Source organism: Typha angustifolia, chromosome 7, assembly GCF_048772165.1.
Source record: "Typha angustifolia cultivar Huaian chromosome 7, ASM4877216v1, whole genome shotgun sequence".
Lineage (NCBI taxonomy): Eukaryota > Viridiplantae > Streptophyta > Magnoliopsida > Poales > Typhaceae > Typha > Typha angustifolia.
Genome location: NC_133245.1, coordinates 138,544 through 157,784, shown reverse-complemented (window position 1 = coordinate 157,784; position 19,241 = coordinate 138,544). Strand labels below are relative to the sequence as shown.

The 19,241-nt window shown below is 39.3% G+C and overlaps 3 protein-coding genes across 3 annotated transcripts; 1 reads left to right on the top strand and 2 right to left on the bottom strand.

Annotated features, from left to right (window-relative positions):
* Positions 1–3,476: 3,476 nt before the first annotated feature.
* LOC140762717 (receptor-like protein kinase THESEUS 1) lies at positions 3,477–7,052 on the bottom strand. The gene is made up of 2 exons (XM_073100629.1): positions 6,911–7,052; positions 3,477–6,440 (listed from the first exon to the last, which is right to left on the bottom strand). Exon 2 carries the CDS (start codon positions 6,274–6,276, stop codon positions 3,742–3,744), a length of 2,535 nt encoding a protein of 844 aa, XP_072956730.1. The 5' UTR covers positions 6,277–6,440; positions 6,911–7,052; the 3' UTR covers positions 3,477–3,741.
* A 2,409-nt stretch (positions 7,053–9,461) lies between these two features.
* LOC140763283 (uncharacterized) lies at positions 9,462–13,397 on the bottom strand. Its single transcript, XM_073101401.1, has 3 exons — positions 12,490–13,397; positions 11,503–11,580; positions 9,462–10,828 (listed from the first exon to the last, which is right to left on the bottom strand). Exons 1-3 carry the CDS (start codon positions 13,255–13,257, stop codon positions 9,599–9,601), a joined length of 2,076 nt encoding a protein of 691 aa, XP_072957502.1. The 5' UTR covers positions 13,258–13,397; the 3' UTR covers positions 9,462–9,598.
* A 1,385-nt stretch (positions 13,398–14,782) lies between these two features.
* Positions 14,783–18,926, top strand: LOC140763075 (internal alternative NAD(P)H-ubiquinone oxidoreductase A1, mitochondrial-like). The gene is made up of 9 exons (XM_073101113.1): positions 14,783–14,922; positions 15,492–16,232; positions 16,377–16,590; positions 16,911–17,071; positions 17,165–17,230; positions 17,314–17,477; positions 17,599–17,713; positions 17,886–18,065; positions 18,487–18,926. The coding sequence occupies exons 2-9, from the start codon at positions 15,624–15,626 to the stop codon at positions 18,640–18,642; spliced, it is 1,665 nt and encodes a 554-aa protein (XP_072957214.1). The 5' UTR covers positions 14,783–14,922; positions 15,492–15,623; the 3' UTR covers positions 18,643–18,926.
* The last annotated feature ends 315 nt before the right edge of the window (positions 18,927–19,241 follow it).

Sequence of the window (19,241 nt, the reverse complement as noted above, 5' to 3'; positions counted from 1 at the left end):
TAATGAATCAGTGAATGAGTCTTACATTTCTTTCTTTCCATCCACTTTGGCCCATGTACAGGATGATGCAGCTCAATCCTAAGCAAAATCGCCCTATGTGGAGCATTACATAATAAATATTTGATTTTGGAGGATTGCTTCATTTTAGTTAGTAATCATAATAAGTTCCTTCACTTTAGTGCGCAGTATTAATCAAACACCAGTATGAGAGTTTGTTAACTTAGTAATGGTTAGATGACCGGATGTAAACACCATCAGATGCTGAATGGTAAGGCTGTCCAATTACGTTTGAAGTTACTTTTGTGTTTTGGTCATTAAAAAGTTGATCGGTCTGTATTCTCATGGATATTTGAATCTAGCCTCATGGATATTTGAAAATTATAATCTTTACTTGGGATTAAAAAAGAAAAGAAAAGAAGGATCTTTAATATAAATACTGTCATCTCACTTGGATATCAATTGTTGTCACAGTTGTTCTCTAAAGAATTCGTCACTCAATCTTCTCCTCTTCTTTTTTTCTGAAGAAATACAAGAGAAGGCTTAGTTAGCTGTGCGTGTGCCTATTACTTAAATGTATTACTAAATTTTACAGCTCAGGTCTTCGTAAAACAATAACTATGATTAGACTACTAAACATATCCTTCAATATTTAATTTCTTCCATGACAAATGCAATGTATGAAGTGAAAGTTTAATTTTCTGCATAAGAATTAAGAGACGAGACTGCAGTACTAAAGCGTTTAAAATGAAAAGATGACATCAAAAACTAAGGTACACAGTTCGAGAACCTAGGAAGTTCTGATCTTTTATGTTAGTTTGTCATTAGGGAAGAGGGTAGATCTATGCCACAAGATACGCAGAACCTGGAACCAGAATATATAGCAGAAGGGTGTTGATTTATATGCCAGAAGATATTGAGAGTTTAGAACCATAAAAGCTAAAGCAAAAATATTCAGCGCTATAACCAGACCTATCACCTATATATAGTTCCTTCTGAATTAACTCCACCATTCCACAAAAATCTCCGCAGAGAAAACACAGAGCTTGCAATCTGGAGATAAGATTGATTAAGTCCTGTCTTCTCCACAAACCACAGGCATAGCCCACTGGTCTTGAGGTTCTTCCATAGTCTAGACGAGATATGTTTGTCTTGGCACACTTACTTCGACTTTATGGTGACAACCCTGCGAAGCCTGAACTGCACTTCCGAGTGTGCAAAGTAATCCCCTGATGGTGAGTGTGCAAAGTAATCCCCTGATGGTATCTGGTAGTTGTGGATCCTGTCGTCTTCTTTGGTCACCAGAACCATGTTTATCGACAATTCTCCCATACCATCAACTGTGATTCTCGCACGCCGTCACCGCCAATGAAGCGAGGAGCTCCACAGCTGGGTGTTAACTCTGTGTTCCCTTGCTCAGAATATGTCACACGAATGCATCAATATAAAACATTACAAATGGAGCAAGTAGAAAATTTGAACTGAGCAATTGCATACTGATGCAGGAAGTTTGGCATTTCTGCGAGACAGTCTATGATGCAACCCTTGGCTCTTACTTGGCTTTGAGGTATCCATGAATGCACGCCCTTCAGGACATGGAAAGAGCTTCCAAAAGAACGGAGTCCAGTCACTTGAACAGCCCATGATATTTCTGATTATAATTCAACCCAGTGACATGTGCAGTCCTCCCGCTGCACTTTGTCATTGCTTTTATGTACAGACCGAAGTTATCTTAGCTGCAACTTCCACAATAGAAGGTATCTAAAATCAGACAATTTGTCCTGCTGGCAGTCCCACCATGATCCATTTGCAGACAAACTTATACTCTGCTATATATCTTCCATAAAACATTTGAAGCTATAGAAGTTGATGAGATCAGAGTGAAAGAACACACAAATACTAAATTTAAGAAAGTCACTCTTTATATTAAGATAAGGAAAGTAGGAAATTACTCCAAAGAAATTGATCTAAACTGAGATAGATAATTTTGCATTTTAATTTAAGCAACAAATCTGTACACAGCTAGACATATCACCTTTTTAACTGACATTATGTTAAATCATCTACTTTTTAAATTTATCAGAATAATCAGGCTAACCATTATAAGATCTTGAGTAGGCATGGTAAGGTAAAAACATGAAGTGATAAGAAAGCGTACTAATCACAATGTGCCATTTTGGAGTCAACCTCTCTTAACACTTGTGAGCAGCAGGTGTCATTCAGCCAGTATCTCTGTTTAATATTACTAAAATGCAAGTATTAGACCTTAGTATCTTCAATTAAATCTGCAACTCCCACTTACATTGGATCTCCTATTGGACCCAGATACTTGTCTCACTGCCTTCCTCATGATCCAAGCACCACCTGAACTTGTCCTGGAATTGTACCTTGCAGTCAACGACCTTCAATTCAAGCATTTGTTTTAGTGAAAACCTTCAAATCTAGAAGTTGCATCTTCAAGCAATATAGTTGGAAATGTCTGCAATTTTGCCAAAACTAAGTCAATTGAGATGCAACCAAATGAAAAGAAGACTCTTATGACACTGAAAGACTAAATAATTTAGTATGACGCATATCAAGCCTGCTAAATCAAGAATATCTGGGTAAAGAAAAGGGTTAGACCATCAAAAGTAATTATTTAGTCCTCCAGAGATACCTTCTCACAATCAACAGTCTATCCATAGCCCACAAGAGCCTAAAAGCTTCTCCCCGCTAAATGTCTTTATACCGGGTTGCAGTCAGACTCCCAGATCACAATAGTATTCAGTTATCACTTGTTAGTTACCACTCATTGCAGGAATTTTGGTTTTGGATGATAATTGCTGATATGCAATATTCTGAACAAGTACCAGAATATTCATGCTAAGTAGGAAATACCAAATGAAAAATCAGATCTTACAGAATGTTAACTAACTAAACTGAAAGGCAACTATACGCAGATCATGGTACTTTATTTCTTAAAAGCAGAGTTGCTACTCTAATGGCACTTGTTCTCCACAAAATTATTCTCTCAGAACACTCTGGAAATACATGAACTAGATCTTGCAGCTGTGATACGACACAACAAATAAGACTTCAATGAAATTAAAGAAATTATTAATGTTTCTGTTGCTGCTGAAAAGCTTCCAAAAGCGACAATTTTTGAAGAGAAACATTTGAAACAATGTGATGCAGACTATCTCGGTATTGCTGTTCAAGTTTTCTTTTGGGTTTTTTTTTTCCCCCTTTTCCTCTATTTTTCCTAGTTAAGTTTCATCACAAGATTTCAAGCACAGTATCATGTCATCTGCAAGAAGTAACTGCGAGTCATTTAATAATTATTGTGAAAGACTCATTAAGGAAAGAACAAACTACAATTTGACCTAAAATGACTTTATTTCTAATTCAAACTAAAGGAGGAAACCAGAGAGCATCCAAGTAACACGACAAGCAAGAAATTGCACCAAGAGATAACAAAAAAAAATTGTTTACTTAATTACTGATAAATAGAGGGTTGCAATTCATTTGTCATTTGATCTCAGTACTTCGTACTTAAAGACAATGAATGAGTACATAATCACAATGACAGAAAATTAAGACTCTGGGGTACAACTTCATTGTGACTAAGTACATACTGAAAAGAAATCTGCAGAAAGATTTAACATAAAAGAAACAGGATAAGACCTTCCAAATTTATGAAAAAAGCAGTTTCTACTCAAACAAACATGATAAAAAAAGATATATATAATAGATAGAGGAATCATCTCATCTTCCCCGAGGATTCACTAGCTGAGAAAATACAGCACTGGTAGCAGCATCTTCAACATCATCGTCAGTGGCTGAATGTACTCCCTCTACCATGCTCACACTGTTATCAAAAGGTTCTGCTTGTGGTAGTAGTGTACCTGGAATACTCTTTATGCTGTTTTCATCTGGGTCAGCAAGTGAAGAAGTCTCCTCAAGCTGAAGAGCATACTCAAGATTCCACAACACGTCTCCCATTGATGGCCTATCAACCCCCTGCTCCGCCAGACATTTCTCAGCAGTATCCCCATATTTCTTAAGGGAAGCTGGGTTGATCTTCCCAATCAATATTGGGTCCATAATCTGATCCAGCATGCCCTTCTTCTGCCAGCTCATTGCCCACTCCGCAATATTGACCTGATCCCTTGGGAGCACAGGGTTAAGAGCAGGCCTTGCGCACAGGACTTCCATCAGCACAACACCAAATGAATAGACATCAGACTTCTCAGTTAGTTGCTGTCTACGAAAATATTCAGGATCAAGATATCCAAAGCTGCCTTTCACTGCAGTGCTCACGTGTGTCTGATCCAAACTTGGGCCAGTCTTTGAAAGGCCAAAGTCTGCCACCTTAGCAACAAAGTTATCATCCAAGAGAATGTTTGTGGTCTTCACATCACGGTGGATTATGCTCTGAGCAGCACCTGTGTGGAGATAATGCAATCCCCTAGCAGCTCCAATGCAGATCTCTAGACGTTGTCTCCAGGACAACGATGGAAGGTTGGAACCATAGAGATGGCTCCTTAGTGGCCCATTTGCCATGAACTCATAGACAAGAATCATCTCAGACCGCTCATCGCAGTAGCCTATAAGTGAGACCAGGTGCCGATGTCGAAGCTTGGATAACATCTCAATCTCGGTATGGAATTCAGCCAAACCTTGCTCAGACCTTGGGTTTCCTCTCTTCACAGCAACTTTGGTACCATCATCTAATGTCCCCTTGTAGACCTTACCAAAACCCCCAACACCAAGAAGCAAACTTTCATCAAATTTGTTTGTCGCATCCATGATCTCCTGAAACATGAATATTCGACCAAGGTTTGTAGATGCCAAAGAGATACAGCTAGCTGTTCCACTCTTCTGAGAGGTCATTGAAACCTTGCTGATAGTATGAGAATTTCCGTATAGCGGCAGAGGAAGCCATGTGTGGCTATGTGGATCAGTTTTTGACCTGCGGAACATGAAACAGCAATAACACAGAGCTACCAATGCCACAGCTGCTACAGAACCAACAACCACACCAATTATGATTCCCAATTTGTTCCTTCCAGAGGATGAATCAGGAAGAAGATCACTAACAGCATATATCCCGTCCAAGCTTTTAACATCATTGCTAATCTTCATAATCTCCAAACCATTCAGAATTGCATTGCTTAAATCAGCCATTGTGTCGGGACCAACACTGACTGTCAGATTACTCAAACCATTTGAGGAATTTGAAACAAAATCCTTGTAGTATGGTACGGAAAGGTCACCCTTTAGAGATGACAAATCTAAACTTGCAATAGCAATATCAGAATTCACATAGACATTGAAGACTAGAGTATTTAGGGCCTTGCTGACAATATCACAGAAGTGGAGACGAATCAAGTACGAGAAGCTTGGATCCACTGAGAAGACCCATGTGATGTTGAAGTTTAAATCTGTAACATTTGCATCTCCCATTGCTTCTGAAGTAGAATAAACCCACTTTGGTGCTGTTTCTGCAGTCACCCCATCATGGTACTTTATGGTTATAGGATCAACAGAAACCTTCACAGCAGAGCTGTTAACATGAAGATATGTACCATCAGTCTCCCAAGTTCTCCCAAGTGAATCGTTCTGAGGAGTCAGCAGAGGGCCTCCCATATTCAAGCGATACATGGTTTCAAGACCGAGCTCTGAGAGACCGCTAAAAGGACCATCAGGTATGGCAAGGGCCTGATCATAGATCAGTTCATCAGGTACAGAGACAACTTGGATCCCATTTACAAACGTCACAGAGCCATTTGATGGGATAAAAGTTAGGAGCAACTCATCAGCGGTCACATTCACCAAATACTCCTTGAAAAGGTAGGACTTGTTGGAATTCTTGAAAGTGAAGTTGTTCATGAGGACAAACTCATCAGTCACCACAGTAATCGGAGAGGAGCTCAGGTCGTGGCCAGAACTGGGAAGAGGGCAGAAATAGAGGCGGACCCAATGCCTTCCTGGTTGCTGGATATCAAACTTGTAAACTGCGGGCTCTGAGAAGATACGAAGGGACTGGTATACAGGAGATGGTAGTGAAGAATCTGACACAGAAAATGTCCCATCTCCGGAAGTTCTAAGAACTACAGAAGAATGCTGTGAATCAGGAACAAAGACCTGACCTTGGAATGTGACATTCTGGGTAGACCCACAAGCAATAAGGTAGTTGTCCGTAGGGGTGAATGCAGCAGAAGAAACATCAATAATGAAGGTAAGAAAAGCAACAGATAAGACTAAGAAAATCCAACTCAGCTCTCCCATACTTCCCATCTGCAACACTAACTGAAAAGCAAAATCAAGCAGACTACGATAGTATTGCTCAAGTATGTGGGAGCCTAAATCACCAAATGCTCAACTTTAAGTCCCCCAATTTGTACATCACCACAATATACCATCTTCTAACTGCAGTTCCTCTTAAGATCTGACAAATTCTCCTAGCAGGTAGAATAGAATTAAGTTCTAAGATCCCAGAGAGTCACAGGTTCCCAGAACCAGAACCAGAACCGGCAGATAATAGTAATATCTTCTTTGCTAAAATTATGTTCTTAGAAGACAATGCACAGGGAAAGCTCCCCCAACCTTCAGGATCAAATTGACACGACACTACTTCTGAGGTAGAAAGAAAACAGAAGCAGCATATCTAGAGGAGGGGAAAAAAATCTAGTCCTATTTAACGAAATCTCAGGAGAAGAAACTCCAAATGCCACTTAATAAAATTCCCGAGGCAAACTAAACCAAGAGTAGAAAGAATAATTCCGGAAAGAAAAAAAAAAAAAAAACCCAAATCCTTACAAATAACCTCTCAACACTCAAAATCTCCCGACCAAGATGGAAGGAGCAAAATGTTTAAGTTGGAGAAATGAAAGAAAGCACTCAAGAATGAATATTTTCCACCAATTTGTACCTCTCAACAAGAGCCAAATCCAGTTGAGTGCTCCTAGCTACTAGAAACCCAGAGGAGGAGGAATGGGGGTGCAGTGCGTGGCCCTGGACCATCCCTTGAGGCTTTTCTTGGTAACCCAGAACAGCTCCTTCCAGCCTGTTTGCTTAGGCTGTCAATCTACAGAGCAGCAGCAGGACCCACATCAAATTACCACCATTTTTTTTTTTTTTACCCAAGAAAAGGGAGAAAGACATAAAAGAAAGTAGGAAATTATTACGAACTTTCCCATACCCTTCGCCTTCGGTGGGAGAGACGATACTCAGGGCAAGTTGGTCCAAAGTTATGGTAAGTGGTAAGTGGTGAGGAGAGGTGTGGAATTATGTTCAATTTCTTCTGAGATTTTTAATATCACTACCAACTATAAACTCCTCCTCAAAAAAATAAATAAATAAATACACACACACATGTATGTGTGTATATAAAATAGTGACGGCTGTTACGCAACTCTTCTCTTGGGAACCGCTTTAAACGGCGTTAGTGGGCGCCGGGGGGGGGGGGACTTGATTTTGTTCGTTCACATGCACCAACGGCTAGTAACGGCGTCACTATCAGACAAGATCCAGCTCCACCATAGTCCATAGATAATATTAGAAGAAGAGCATAATTTGGAGTGACAACGAACATAAAAAAGATGTTCAAATTTGTAGTTGGAAGAATTACGTTTGAGACCTATACACTGATCATTCTATAAGCAGATGTAATCATATTTTCATCTGCTCACAATTTTTTTATTTCATCCCATCCTAGTAAGTTGTTGTAGCACATAAATAAAACAACAATTCGGATTCATTCACCTACCACTTCCACAATTCCCACCCACTTCATGAAACATCTGTACTTCCATGGAAGACGAAGACCAGACCCACTTCTTCAACACTTCACTGCATCATGCACAGCACATATATCATCTGCCCCAAACTGCTGTAGGAATTTGCCACAGCCAAAGAAATAAGAATAAATCGTCTAAAATGGGTTTAGTTGCAACCAGTTGGAACTGAGGGTAGTGAGTGACCTAGGGGAGGAGGCCTGGTGTCCTCTCAAGTGGAGGACAGAATATAGAAAGGCCCAATGCCCCCCACACCCCCAAATAGGACAAATTGGCAGTAACCCACCAAAGTTTTTCTTCCTTAATTCGATTTCTTCTGCACGTTAAATTATAAAAGAAAAAAAGAATCAGCAATGTTTATATTGATAAGTATATATTTATTTTTATCCTACCAGACATGGCGCCGTCGATTGCTACTTATTTATTATGGGGGGGGGGGGCCTTTTTGGGCCCCTTTACAGTTTGTAGAAGCTGTCAAGGCCAATTGTTATAAAATTATAATTGATGTGGTTTGGAGTGGTCCTTGTTCAAAGTTGGATTGTTAAGCAGTGGCATAGTTAGTCGTCTTGATCCTGACACAGCTAACTAATGTTTGGCATCCAATGTCATTAGCACATGATACTCTTTAATATCTACGGAATGGAAGCCATGCATCATGGCTCATGCATGCATGTGTAGCAGCTGTCTTATTCTTTGCTTTAATTTTGATGAGTTTGTCATGATAGAGAAAGTAGTAAGACAGGATATATAGCCTGCCTGTCATAGTATTCTATTCCAAATTGCATATTGGACATGAAAGAGCCGCCATACCTCACCACCTTCATGGCTTCGTGTTTATTTATACTTACTTCCCTTTGTTTGCTGCTGTGCAGAAAATATACTTATTGGAAATCACCAAATATATCCTTGGTACTAGATCTTCCATCTGCACGTAAGACCAAAAGGAAGCAAGAAATTAAGCTTTTCCAATCTCTCTCTATCTCTCCTTTTTGAACTCCTTACATGAAATATATATATATTTCCCCTTTGTTTGTTTGCTAGTATTAAGATGGGCTCCACCAGAGAGATTGCGGTGATACGGCCCATGTGGTCACATGCAAAAGTGCAAACCACTTATATAAGGCACGAAAAAAAAGAAAAGAAAAGAAAGAGTTTCTCGACTCTTATCCCTATGAATTATTCATCCAATCACGAGTGCTGTATGTATCCCATTTGACTTCAGCAGGATACGGTAATTAATTTGTGATTGAAGCTTGGATCTGGATCAACAGCTATATTTATATTATGCATATCTTAATACCACTTTAATTGTTTTGTCAAAATAAATAAAAATATTTCAAATATTGATCTCTCTTAAAATCCCCCAACTTATGAGCTATTATATTCCCCGGATAAGCCAAGAGCAAAATTTATAGCCTAATCATGGATTTATACTGATGTATGAGCAAAACTTATGGAAACATCAAAAGATCATCATTTGAACAAATTTTGTTCTGTTGGGAGGGAAAAGGAAAGGGTACACATCGATCCAGGATATGCCTGTGAGAGAAATTAATACAACTCAGAACATAGAAAGTGCGAACCAGTGTTAAACCAATATAAATGCATCTGCGTAGATTCTTGGGCAAAGCTACTACTATTGCCAAAAAAAAAAACCAGTAACATGTCTCAAAAACTAGATAAAAGTAATGAGAAAAAAGGATCAGCTACTAATAACATCTAAAATACAAATAGTCAGTAACAGCTTGAGTTTTTCTTCTTTTTTCCTTTTGCATACTATCAGTGGTACAGACACAAAAGATATGTAGAAGGTACATAATTCTCTACCCATTTCGTGATCTTCCACCTCTGCCGAAGAAATGGCGACCTCCTCTTTGATGAGGCTTTCTACCACGAAACGATGAGTTCCCAGGATTAAATTGAACAGGAGGATTTCCTCCACCTTGAGTGGGTGGTTGCTCCCCGTTACTCTGCCCACTAGGAAACCCAGAAATCCCTTGAGCTTGCATATTGCCGCAACCATATGGTACTTGGCCAAAGCTACCCTGCCCTGTAGGTAGATAAGGCATGGCACCAAGTGATGGATTCACTGGTCCACCAAGCCAAAGAGAATTTGGAGCGAGACCAGTATTGGGAAGAAACTGCTGCTGAGGTGGCACCGCATTCGGATAAAAGTTGAAACTTTGATTTTGATATTGTTGTGGATAATTATTATATCCCATCTGCTGGCTTTGCATCATAAATGTTCCAAATCCACCTTGTATTCCCAAACTCTGCTGCAGTTGAGGAGGACATCCAGTAGGCCAGACAACATTCTGTTGCTGCCGTAGTAACTGCTGAGATTGATCAATAAGGTAACTTCCCATAGGAGCTGCAGGTGGAACTACTGGTGTCATAGCAGGAGCTAGTGGAAATGCCAGCGACATAGCAGGAGGTAGTGAAACTGTAGGCACCATCGCAGGAGCACTTATGCATGAGCTTCCAACTCCTGCAGAACTGCTGCAACCATATGTATCAGCGTTAGTTGGCACCTGAAGAATGTTCGAGGTACCATGCCATGATTGCCCTAAAGATGCTGGCGGATGACGCATCACAGGCACCATCTCCTTTTGGATGCCAGCATCCTTGAGATTCGTCCTCTTCCTATCAACAAAAGGTTTCCGGTTGTGTTGCCTATCATCATTCCCTCTCTTTGACTGTCGCAGCGACCTCCTGTACTCTGCTTCCTTCTCATCATCAGAGAATTCAATCTCATCGGCCAGCTCCTCATCATTATCACCTGATGCATCATACCCTTTCCTATAGAGTTCCTTTTCGTTAAGTATGTGATTGGCAAACTGCATAACAAAAGAGACAGCAGTGCCCACACTGATTCCCGCAGGCAGCTCCTTGTCAGAATTGTATCTGATAACATAGTACGGGCACTTGACAGGTCCAAATACTTCATCAACCAGACCTAATGGTATTCTGCTTTCTGTTATCCAGAGAATAGAACCCTCATTGAGAGGATTATGTTTCTCTAAACCCTCAACAATGACTCTATCACCCAATATCTGAGATAAGAGAGCAGAAAACAGTAGTCATATGCTAGGATCAGGAGGAAGGGAAGCACGTAGAAGATGAGAGTTACCATTATGTATAAGCACTTAAGAGAAGAAAAAAAAAAAGTGCTCTCAAATATAGTTCAAGTCTAGGAGTTCAATATGAAGCAACCATCAACAAGGCTAGAATTACCTCATCAAATGATTCAAGACTCCCACTTGATGGCTCAAGCTTGATTTAAGCATGAATTGAATAACTCAATAAAGCTTGATTTTGAAGAACTGATTGGATAGATCCTAAGAGGGCAAGAGATGATATGAACCATTATATCAAGATCTAATGGTCCCAAAATATACATAATATATTGTAGTATAATATATAAATCAATTCAAGCCTTATTGAGCCAAGCTTGAGTGAGCTGGCTTGTGCTCAAACTCAGCTGGAGTATGACAATTTTTACACCTTATTCTTTTGGACAAAAGGTATGAAGATGTATTTACTGGTATACACTGCTAACCTTTTTTTGCATATGAGAATCTTTTTCTCCCTTAAATTCAACTTCATAACACTTATATGAGGCAGTAAGCAACATGCTCTTTTGACATAATGAAAAAAAAAATATCAAAATACTATGCTTTAAAGCTAGCGTGAATGTCCAAAAGAAAAGAAAACGTTTCATACTTACAGATAAAATTACTCCCACGGGCAATGTTTGATGATGCGGTTCTAACTGGATATCAATTTTAGGAACAGGAGGAAGAACCTGCAGTATATGCTCACTAATCAGTACCCAAGAAATTCAACCTAAAGTTACAAACAAGCTAGTGAAATCATATAAAAGAAGCTGTAGAAGTCCAAGGAAAAGCGTATCACTGAGGGAAAGAGAAAGAATCTTGAATATATTCAGAGTAAATGGTGGAAAATGATATTCTTCTAAAAGATTAACAACAGCTAAGAAAAGGAAATAATTTTTGTGACACTAGAACTGGAATTGGTAACAGACTAAACCGGACTTTAAAATAATAAGTTTAAGAGAGATAAAAGCATAGAAATTTAACGGTCTCAACATTAGCTTTTCTGAAATATATTTTATGTAGATAAATCACTCTGCCACTGCCCATGTAATCTGCATACTGTGGTATTTTCAGAAAGGTCATTGCCACCTACAAATCAAAATATCATTGTCTAGTTGCTGGAACAAATTAACGAGTCCAATTACATAAAACAAATTTCAAAGGTGCTGAGGCTTACTCAATAATATTCATATTGGTAAAGTCCCACTCCTACTAAAATAAAATACCAAAAAAGCAAGAAAATATAAAGTGGTAACTGAGGCAACAAAGTTAATTTTGGTATTCATATTTCTAATAGATTTATACACTAAGGAAAGGTACAGTCAGTCATATTTACTAAACTTGAGTATACGCAAAAAAATATTTTAATCACTTTACTTGACTTTCCTTAGTTGGTTCACATTATCATGATATATAACAATTAATAGCATTCATATCTGAAAAGTATTCAAATAGTCATGCATGAAACATTGAAACTTAAAAGTCACACTAGCTAACTTACAACTATAACTAAAAATTTAGGAAACACTAAGTGGACATTCTTAGATAGAAAATATTACTGACAAGAGAAATTTCAAGAGATAATAAAGGAAACCGACCTCAATTTCATGCTTCGACTTAATGGGACCTTTCATATTGCCCTCATCGTCATCGCTGCCAACTATCTCACCCTCTTCAAAGTCTACTGCCTCATCCATCACTCTAACTTTTTCTGTGTCATTGCCATCATTGTCATCACCTTTATCATCATCATCCTTCTCTTCTTCTTCCTCGTCATCGCTAGAAGAAGAAGATTGCTGGCTCGAGGAATCATCATCATCGTCTGAGTTATCCGACTCTGTTTCGCTGCTCTCCTCATCACTTTCATGGGCCACCTTAACTGGATCACTGACAACGTAATCTTCAGCAATTTCACTTCCTTTAACTCCTTCAGGACATTCATCAGCCTTTTCCTTTTCTCCACCTCCGTTATCCATCGCTTTCTCCGCATTGTCCTTATCCCCAATCATCTCCAAGCACGAATAAGCATGTCCACCATCCAAGTCTTCAACCAGACTAACATTTTTCATCTTTTCATCGATCAATAACCCAGACACCTCTGTCTGAACCCCAAGATAACCCCTCTTGGATCCAGACTCATCCGAAACTGGACAATCGTCACCAAGAACTCCGCTTGGATCGACCCCATTTGGGTTCTCGCCCTTGGCGTCATCACCGGACATCTGGGCGTGGTCGAAATCTACGAGCCACTCCTTGATCGGGTCGAAATCGGGGTGCGGGTCAAGGAGAAAGGAGTCGAGATCGTCGAATCGGGGAGGCGTAGAGGGGGATCCGCCTCTAACGGAAGAGCTCCACAGCCCCACCATGGATTAGAAGATTAGGGTTCCTAGGATGGAAGTGGAGATCTGGGGAAGCTACGAGACCCATTTATGGAAGGAGAGGAGCGTGTTCGCGGTATAATTGGAGAGCGGCGGAGCTCTTTATCTGGGAGGGTTTTGGAACAAGGGTTTAAGGGGCGCGGCGCGCAGAATAAGCCAAGGGGGGGATCCTGACTCTACTACAAATCACAGCCGTCCACGATTTATTGGTTGGGCCTACTATTAGACCCAGTCGTCTTCGGCCAGGCCCAAAGTGTCTCATGGGCTAGCACTAGCAAAATCTATGAAGAAAAGCTCAAAACTTTTTAGTTTTTTTTTTCTTTTTAATTACTGAATAATAGAGTAGAGAGAGTTGTTCAATTAAATGAATTACTATTGTAAATAAGAAAGTAGCACTACTTTTATTTTTATTTATTTATTTATTTATTTTATAATCAAATATTAAAAAGTATAGAAGTTATGTGAAAGTGATGGCTTCCCCTCTAACATTTTAGTTTAACTTTGAAGAAAAAGAGGATGGTTAAGTTTTTAGGTTACACCGTCGTCCCTAAATTTTGGGGTAATAAAACGGTAACGGCACCGATGAAAAACGCACAAAGACCAATTATATCCCTAATAAATTAACGAGGTCGTCAATTTATCCATATATAAATGATCCAGTATGCTCGCTTGTGAAATAAAGACTAAACTCCTCCTTACACACTACCATCTCCTCCCCAAATCTCACCCTCCTAGTCGGCATACATAGTGCTCTCGACGACATAGTGACCAAGGGCCTTCACAAGCTGCCATCGCCATCGTCCTCATCACCCGTGCCGTTGTCCTTGCCGCCCTTCTTGGCCACCCTTCTTCTCTGTCTAATTTGCTCCACCGCTTGTGACCTTGCTTGTGTTGCACCATCGTCCTCGGCCACCCTTGCCCTTGGCTACCCTCACCGCCCATGGCTCGCGTTCGATGCTGCCGACGATGAGGTGGGGAAGGTGAGGATGGGAGTATAATTAAATCTAATTTGATTAAAGGGTTAAAATAAAATTGTATTTAAATCTCTATTAATTTATACATATTTAAATCTCTGTTAATTTAATTGAAATATATATTGAGGGCATCTAAGTTATTTTGAAAAAAATATGAGTAACACATAGGCTGACTCTGCTTAATTTTTCGATAATAACGGAATGTTGATATTGAAATTTGTCTAAAATTTAGGGGTGAAATTTTAATCTAAAAAAGTTTAGGAAACGTCGGTGGAAATCGTGTATATTATGTAAGCATAATTAACCCAAAAGACAAAGCAAAACTTTGACCGGAGCTGCTTTGAACTTGTAAACGCCAGGGCCCAGGGTCGACCTTACCTCTGAATTTCTTTTTCATGACTTAAGAGGATATTCGTTCGTATTCCAAGATTTCCATGTTCATGTTAGATTCTTCCACCACAACGAAGACTAAAAGGAAAGTGAAGATTAAAAACAAAAACATGTGGAATTTGCTTGGCTTGCAACCCAAGTTAGGTCTCCCGAAGAACCGGAGTTTACACTTCAACTTTGCTATAAAAGGTTGTGCGACTCTCCCGTCTTAGAAAGTTCGATGTGCTACCTGCCATAGTTGAAAAGATCTGAGAGATTCTTTGCTATCATAATTACCAATTAATTCGAGGTCAGTTATTGAATAGTGTCAAATCTATTTTGTTCCATTGCGTTGTTCAGTTGAATTCTCTCACGCATTGCCCTCAGAGTATGCTGGGATTCATGGATGCCTCTTATTTCCTGTCATATTATTCGAACTCTTAGTTAGCGACCACATAGAGATGGGGATGTATGCTGATATTTTTCCCGATGCAGAGAGCTTCTTATGTCTGAAAAATCACTTGCTTAGTAGTTAAACATGCTTATAGTTTCTGGAAGAAGCATAGATTCTAACTGCATGACAGTTACGTTGATTGTTTCATGAAACCCCATCTTCTACCTAGCTTAAGGCAATGCTCCTTGCACTTTGAAAGCAACGGCGACTTTCATTAGCTTCTGGGTGTCTTACTGGTTCTTCGAGGCAAAGGTCTCCAATATTTTTGGACCCTTGTCCTTTAGCTTTCTCCTCAGCGACGACCAATTCTCTCTGCTGTCTTATTTAAAATCTTTCATACTTGTATTCTGCCAAATATTTTTCTAGACGTAAGCAATCTCCTCGGTCAGTTACTTACCAACTCTGCTAATGCATTCTTTTCGCAGTCTCTCCTGCCATTCCTGATATCGATCAGTAGATCTTAAAATGCTATATATGGCCATTAGCTCTGCTGCATAAACACATCATACTTGCAGCAGAGGTGCATAGATTCTTTTCTTACAGCATCATAACATATAATGGGGTGGTCTAGGATTGTGAAGAGGGCACTCAGGCAGTCTTTGACTGCTGATTCTTTGGCTACAATAGCCACAGTGAATAACAAAAGTCAGGCAGGGATACTTCGCAATGGTTGGGCTACTAATGGAGGCCGCCACTTCTCAATGGTTAGAAATTTCGCAACTTCTCTCAGCGGAGAAAACCTTTCTGTCATTGGAGTCATGGATTGCTATAGAGTTCCAAGCAGGGGAATAAGTGTAACTCCACAGAACCAATATCCTATGGCTGAGAGGCTTGCAGATCATTCAGACATGGAGGCTGATGATGACAGGCTACCAGGGTTAGAGCCTACAAGGCCGGGAGAGAAGCCGAGAGTTGTAGTCCTTGGCACTGGATGGGCTGGCTGTCGATTTCTTAAAGGATTGGACACCAAGATTTATGATATTGTTTGCATATCTCCAAGGAATCACATGGTTTTTACTCCTCTGCTTGCGTCTACCTGTGTTGGTACCCTTGAGTTTCGATCAGTTGCTGAGCCAGTCAGCCGGATTCAGTCTGCACTGGCTGGAGACCCTAATTCCTACTTCTACCTTGCTTCTTGCTCAGGAATCAACACAGACAAACATGAGGTGCATAATCTGTGCATCTTGGCATTAAATCGTCTCCCCCTTTTTTTTTTTTGCCTTAAAAGTTCAATGCATCATTGGCGCATTTCTTATCTTAATTTTGCTAAGGAGAATACTGTCGTTGTCTGATTGTTCTTTGTGTTCTAGGTCTACTGTGAGACAGTTCCAACTGATGGTCCACCTTCTGATCCATACCGTTTCAAAGTTGCTTATGATAAGCTGGTTATTGCAGCTGGTTCAGAGCCAATGACTTTTAACATTAACGGAGTTAAAGAGCATGCAATTTTCCTGCGTGAAGTACATCATGCCCAAGAGATTCGAAAGAAGCTTCTCCAGAACTTGATGCTCTCTGAAAATCCAGGTATGTGCTTTTAATTAGATTTGATAGTTCATATGCAATAAATTGAATGAATATTTTTTACTTTCCATTTACTATATATTTGAGGTTTATACTTTCTGAACATATGTTTTTTTTTTAATAACCATGTATACAATATATAGTTATGAATGATTCAATTATATTGTGCAGTTTTGTCTATGTATATTAGTCAGGAAATTTAACATGTTTGGATAAGAACTCACTATCGTGAAAAAGAATATAATCCAAGTTTTCTTCTTCTTTTTTTTCTCTTCCCATGCCTATCAGTTGTCTGATAAAATAAATGTGATATATGGTGGCAGGCATATCGGAAGAAGAGAAAAAACGTCTTTTACACTGTGTTGTTATTGGAGGAGGCCCTACTGGAGTGGAGTTCAGTGGTGAGTTAAGTGATTTTATCATGCGAGATGTGCGCCAAAGGTATTCTCATGTTAAGGATGACATTAAAGTCACTCTTATTGAGGTATATTCTCCATAAGTACGTGATTTTCATCATGTAATATACAAGTAGTAATGAATATGCTATTTCTGATCATAATTTTTCATCTCGATTTAGGCAAACGAAATTTTGTCCTCATTTGATGTCGGGTTAAGGCAATATGCAACAAATCACTTGACTAAGGTAATGGAGTAGATTATGTTACACCTCTGAGTACTGTAAAGAGCCTTTGGTCTTGTTACTGAAATTTTAACTTGCACTTTCAGTCAGGAGTTCGGCTAGTACGAGGTGTGGTAAAAGAGGTACTGCCAACTAAAATTCTCCTAAGCGATGGAACTAATGTTCCATTTGGTCTGCTAGTCTGGTCTACTGGAGTTGGGCCATCGCAGTTTGTAAAATGCCTTAATCTTCCCAAATCTCCTGGAGGAAGGTTTGTTCACAAAGAACTGGGACAACTTTTTCTTTCTCATCGTTACAACTCTTTTGTTTTTGTGTTCTTCTCTATATTCGTAACTTTGTAATGTGATTACTGCTATCATAAATTATTGTAGGATTGGTGTTGATGAGTGGCTGCGTGTTCCCTCCGTAGAGGATGTGTTTGCACTTGGGGATTGTGCAGGGTTCCTTGAACTAACAGGAAAGCAAGTTCTTCCTGCCCTTGCTCAGGTCAACTTCCTTGTTTCTTGTTTATTGATAGACAAACCCATCAAAGTCTTTTACTTGTTGATGTATCTAAACTTCTAAACATTATTCGACAAGAAACACAATGTTTTGCTATTTTGATCAGGAAATTGAACTGAAGATATAAGTTTGTTGGACTCTTATGTTGTGCTAATAGGTTGCTGAAAGGGAAGGCAAGTTTCTAGCACGTTTGTTTAGTACGATTGGGAAGCAAAATGGGGGGAAAGCTCATTCTGCCAAGAATGTTTCTCTGGGGGATCCTTTTGTTTACAAGCACCTAGGAAGCATGGCATCTGTAGGGCGCTACAAGGCATTGGTTGATCTCAGGCAGAGCAAGGTTAATTTTAACGTTCAGTTCTAAATTGCTCATAGAACCATTTAGTTAGAAAAGGCAATCATATCAAGTGAATAACAGATTATGAATCATGTTTACATTGAATTATGGAAAATAAGCCTTAGATTAGACATTCAACTGATTAGCTCCTCATGATGCATATTGTTTGTGTTGCCATAAGCTGCTTAGCCTGTGATATAGCTTTAATTAGTGCAGGCAGTAAACTTCAGATTCTGCCAACTGAATGAAATCATAACTTAAACTTGCTAAGTGCAAAAAATTTGATGCACCGGAATCATCCCTACATGAGCTATAAGGTGCTAAATGTAAATCAATATGTTTTTCTCTAGCATATTCTGATATGAATACATAAACTTTACGTTAATAATTAACTTCCTAACTCTTACTCATGTCTAATTTGCAGGATGCAAAGGGCCTCTCGATGGCCGGCTTTGTTAGCTGGTTCATATGGCGTTCGGCGTACTTGACACGTGTGGTTAGCTGGAGGAACAGGTTCTATGTTGCAGCAAACTGGGCCACTACTCTTGTTTTCGGTCGAGATGATTCCAGGATAGGTTGAAGATTCCTGAGGCTTGTTTATCAGGTGTTATTTTCCACGTCCAATTTCAGTTTTGTAATAATTTTGCCATGAATGAAGACTTCAAACAGATTTTCCCTCCAAGTTTCAAGGATCCCACAGAGAATAGAAGGGATTTAGATGTTTTTCTTTTTCGTTGAGAAATCGAAGAGAATAGATGTTATTCTTTCACTAAATTAAGGGATCACAGTATGATGTTTTTCCAGACTATTATGCAATGTTTTAAGCACTTCAACTGGTTAAACTTTGCTATCATATTTATTTATTTATTTTATGGTTAGAAGATGGATCATGAACATGATGGGTGATAGATTTCATTGTAAGACTCATGGATCCACACTCATTACTTGTGAGAGCTCCTCAAGCTCTGTTTTGATGTTGCCTGAGTTGCTAAGACAAATATACGTATAGATTGATTATTTATGGTGGTCGAAATGGTTCCATTTTGTATGGATATTTAGTTGTTTATCGAGAGATCTATTCTCCATAATATTACTGACATGATATCTGGTTAATAGGAAATTTCTGTAATGTATGCTGCAGATAATCTACTGCCTATTTTCTTTAAGAAAAAAAGAAGG

Bases quoted from the DNA above. Each gene is read 5' to 3' on its own strand.
- LOC140762717 (XM_073100629.1), bottom strand. From the start codon at position 6,276: ATGGGAAGTATGGGAGAGCTGAGTTGGATTTTCTTAGTCTTATCTGTT.
- LOC140763075 (XM_073101113.1), top strand. From the start codon at position 15,624: ATGGGGTGGTCTAGGATTGTGAAGAGGGCACTCAGGCAGTCTTTGACT. The intron at 17,072-17,164 runs GTATATTCTCCA...ATCTCGATTTAG, and splicing joins TTAAAGTCACTCTTATTGAG to GCAAACGAAATTTTGTCCTC. The intron at 17,714-17,885 runs GTCAACTTCCTT...TTGTGCTAATAG, and splicing joins TTCTTCCTGCCCTTGCTCAG to GTTGCTGAAAGGGAAGGCAA.
- LOC140763283 (XM_073101401.1), bottom strand. From the start codon at position 13,257: ATGGTGGGGCTGTGGAGCTCTTCCGTTAGAGGCGGATCCCCCTCTACG. The intron at 11,581-12,489 runs GTCGGTTTCCTT...CATATACTGCAG, and splicing joins AGTCGAAGCATGAAATTGAG to GTTCTTCCTCCTGTTCCTAA. The intron at 10,829-11,502 runs GTAAGTATGAAA...CTCTTATCTCAG, and splicing joins CCGTGGGAGTAATTTTATCT to ATATTGGGTGATAGAGTCAT.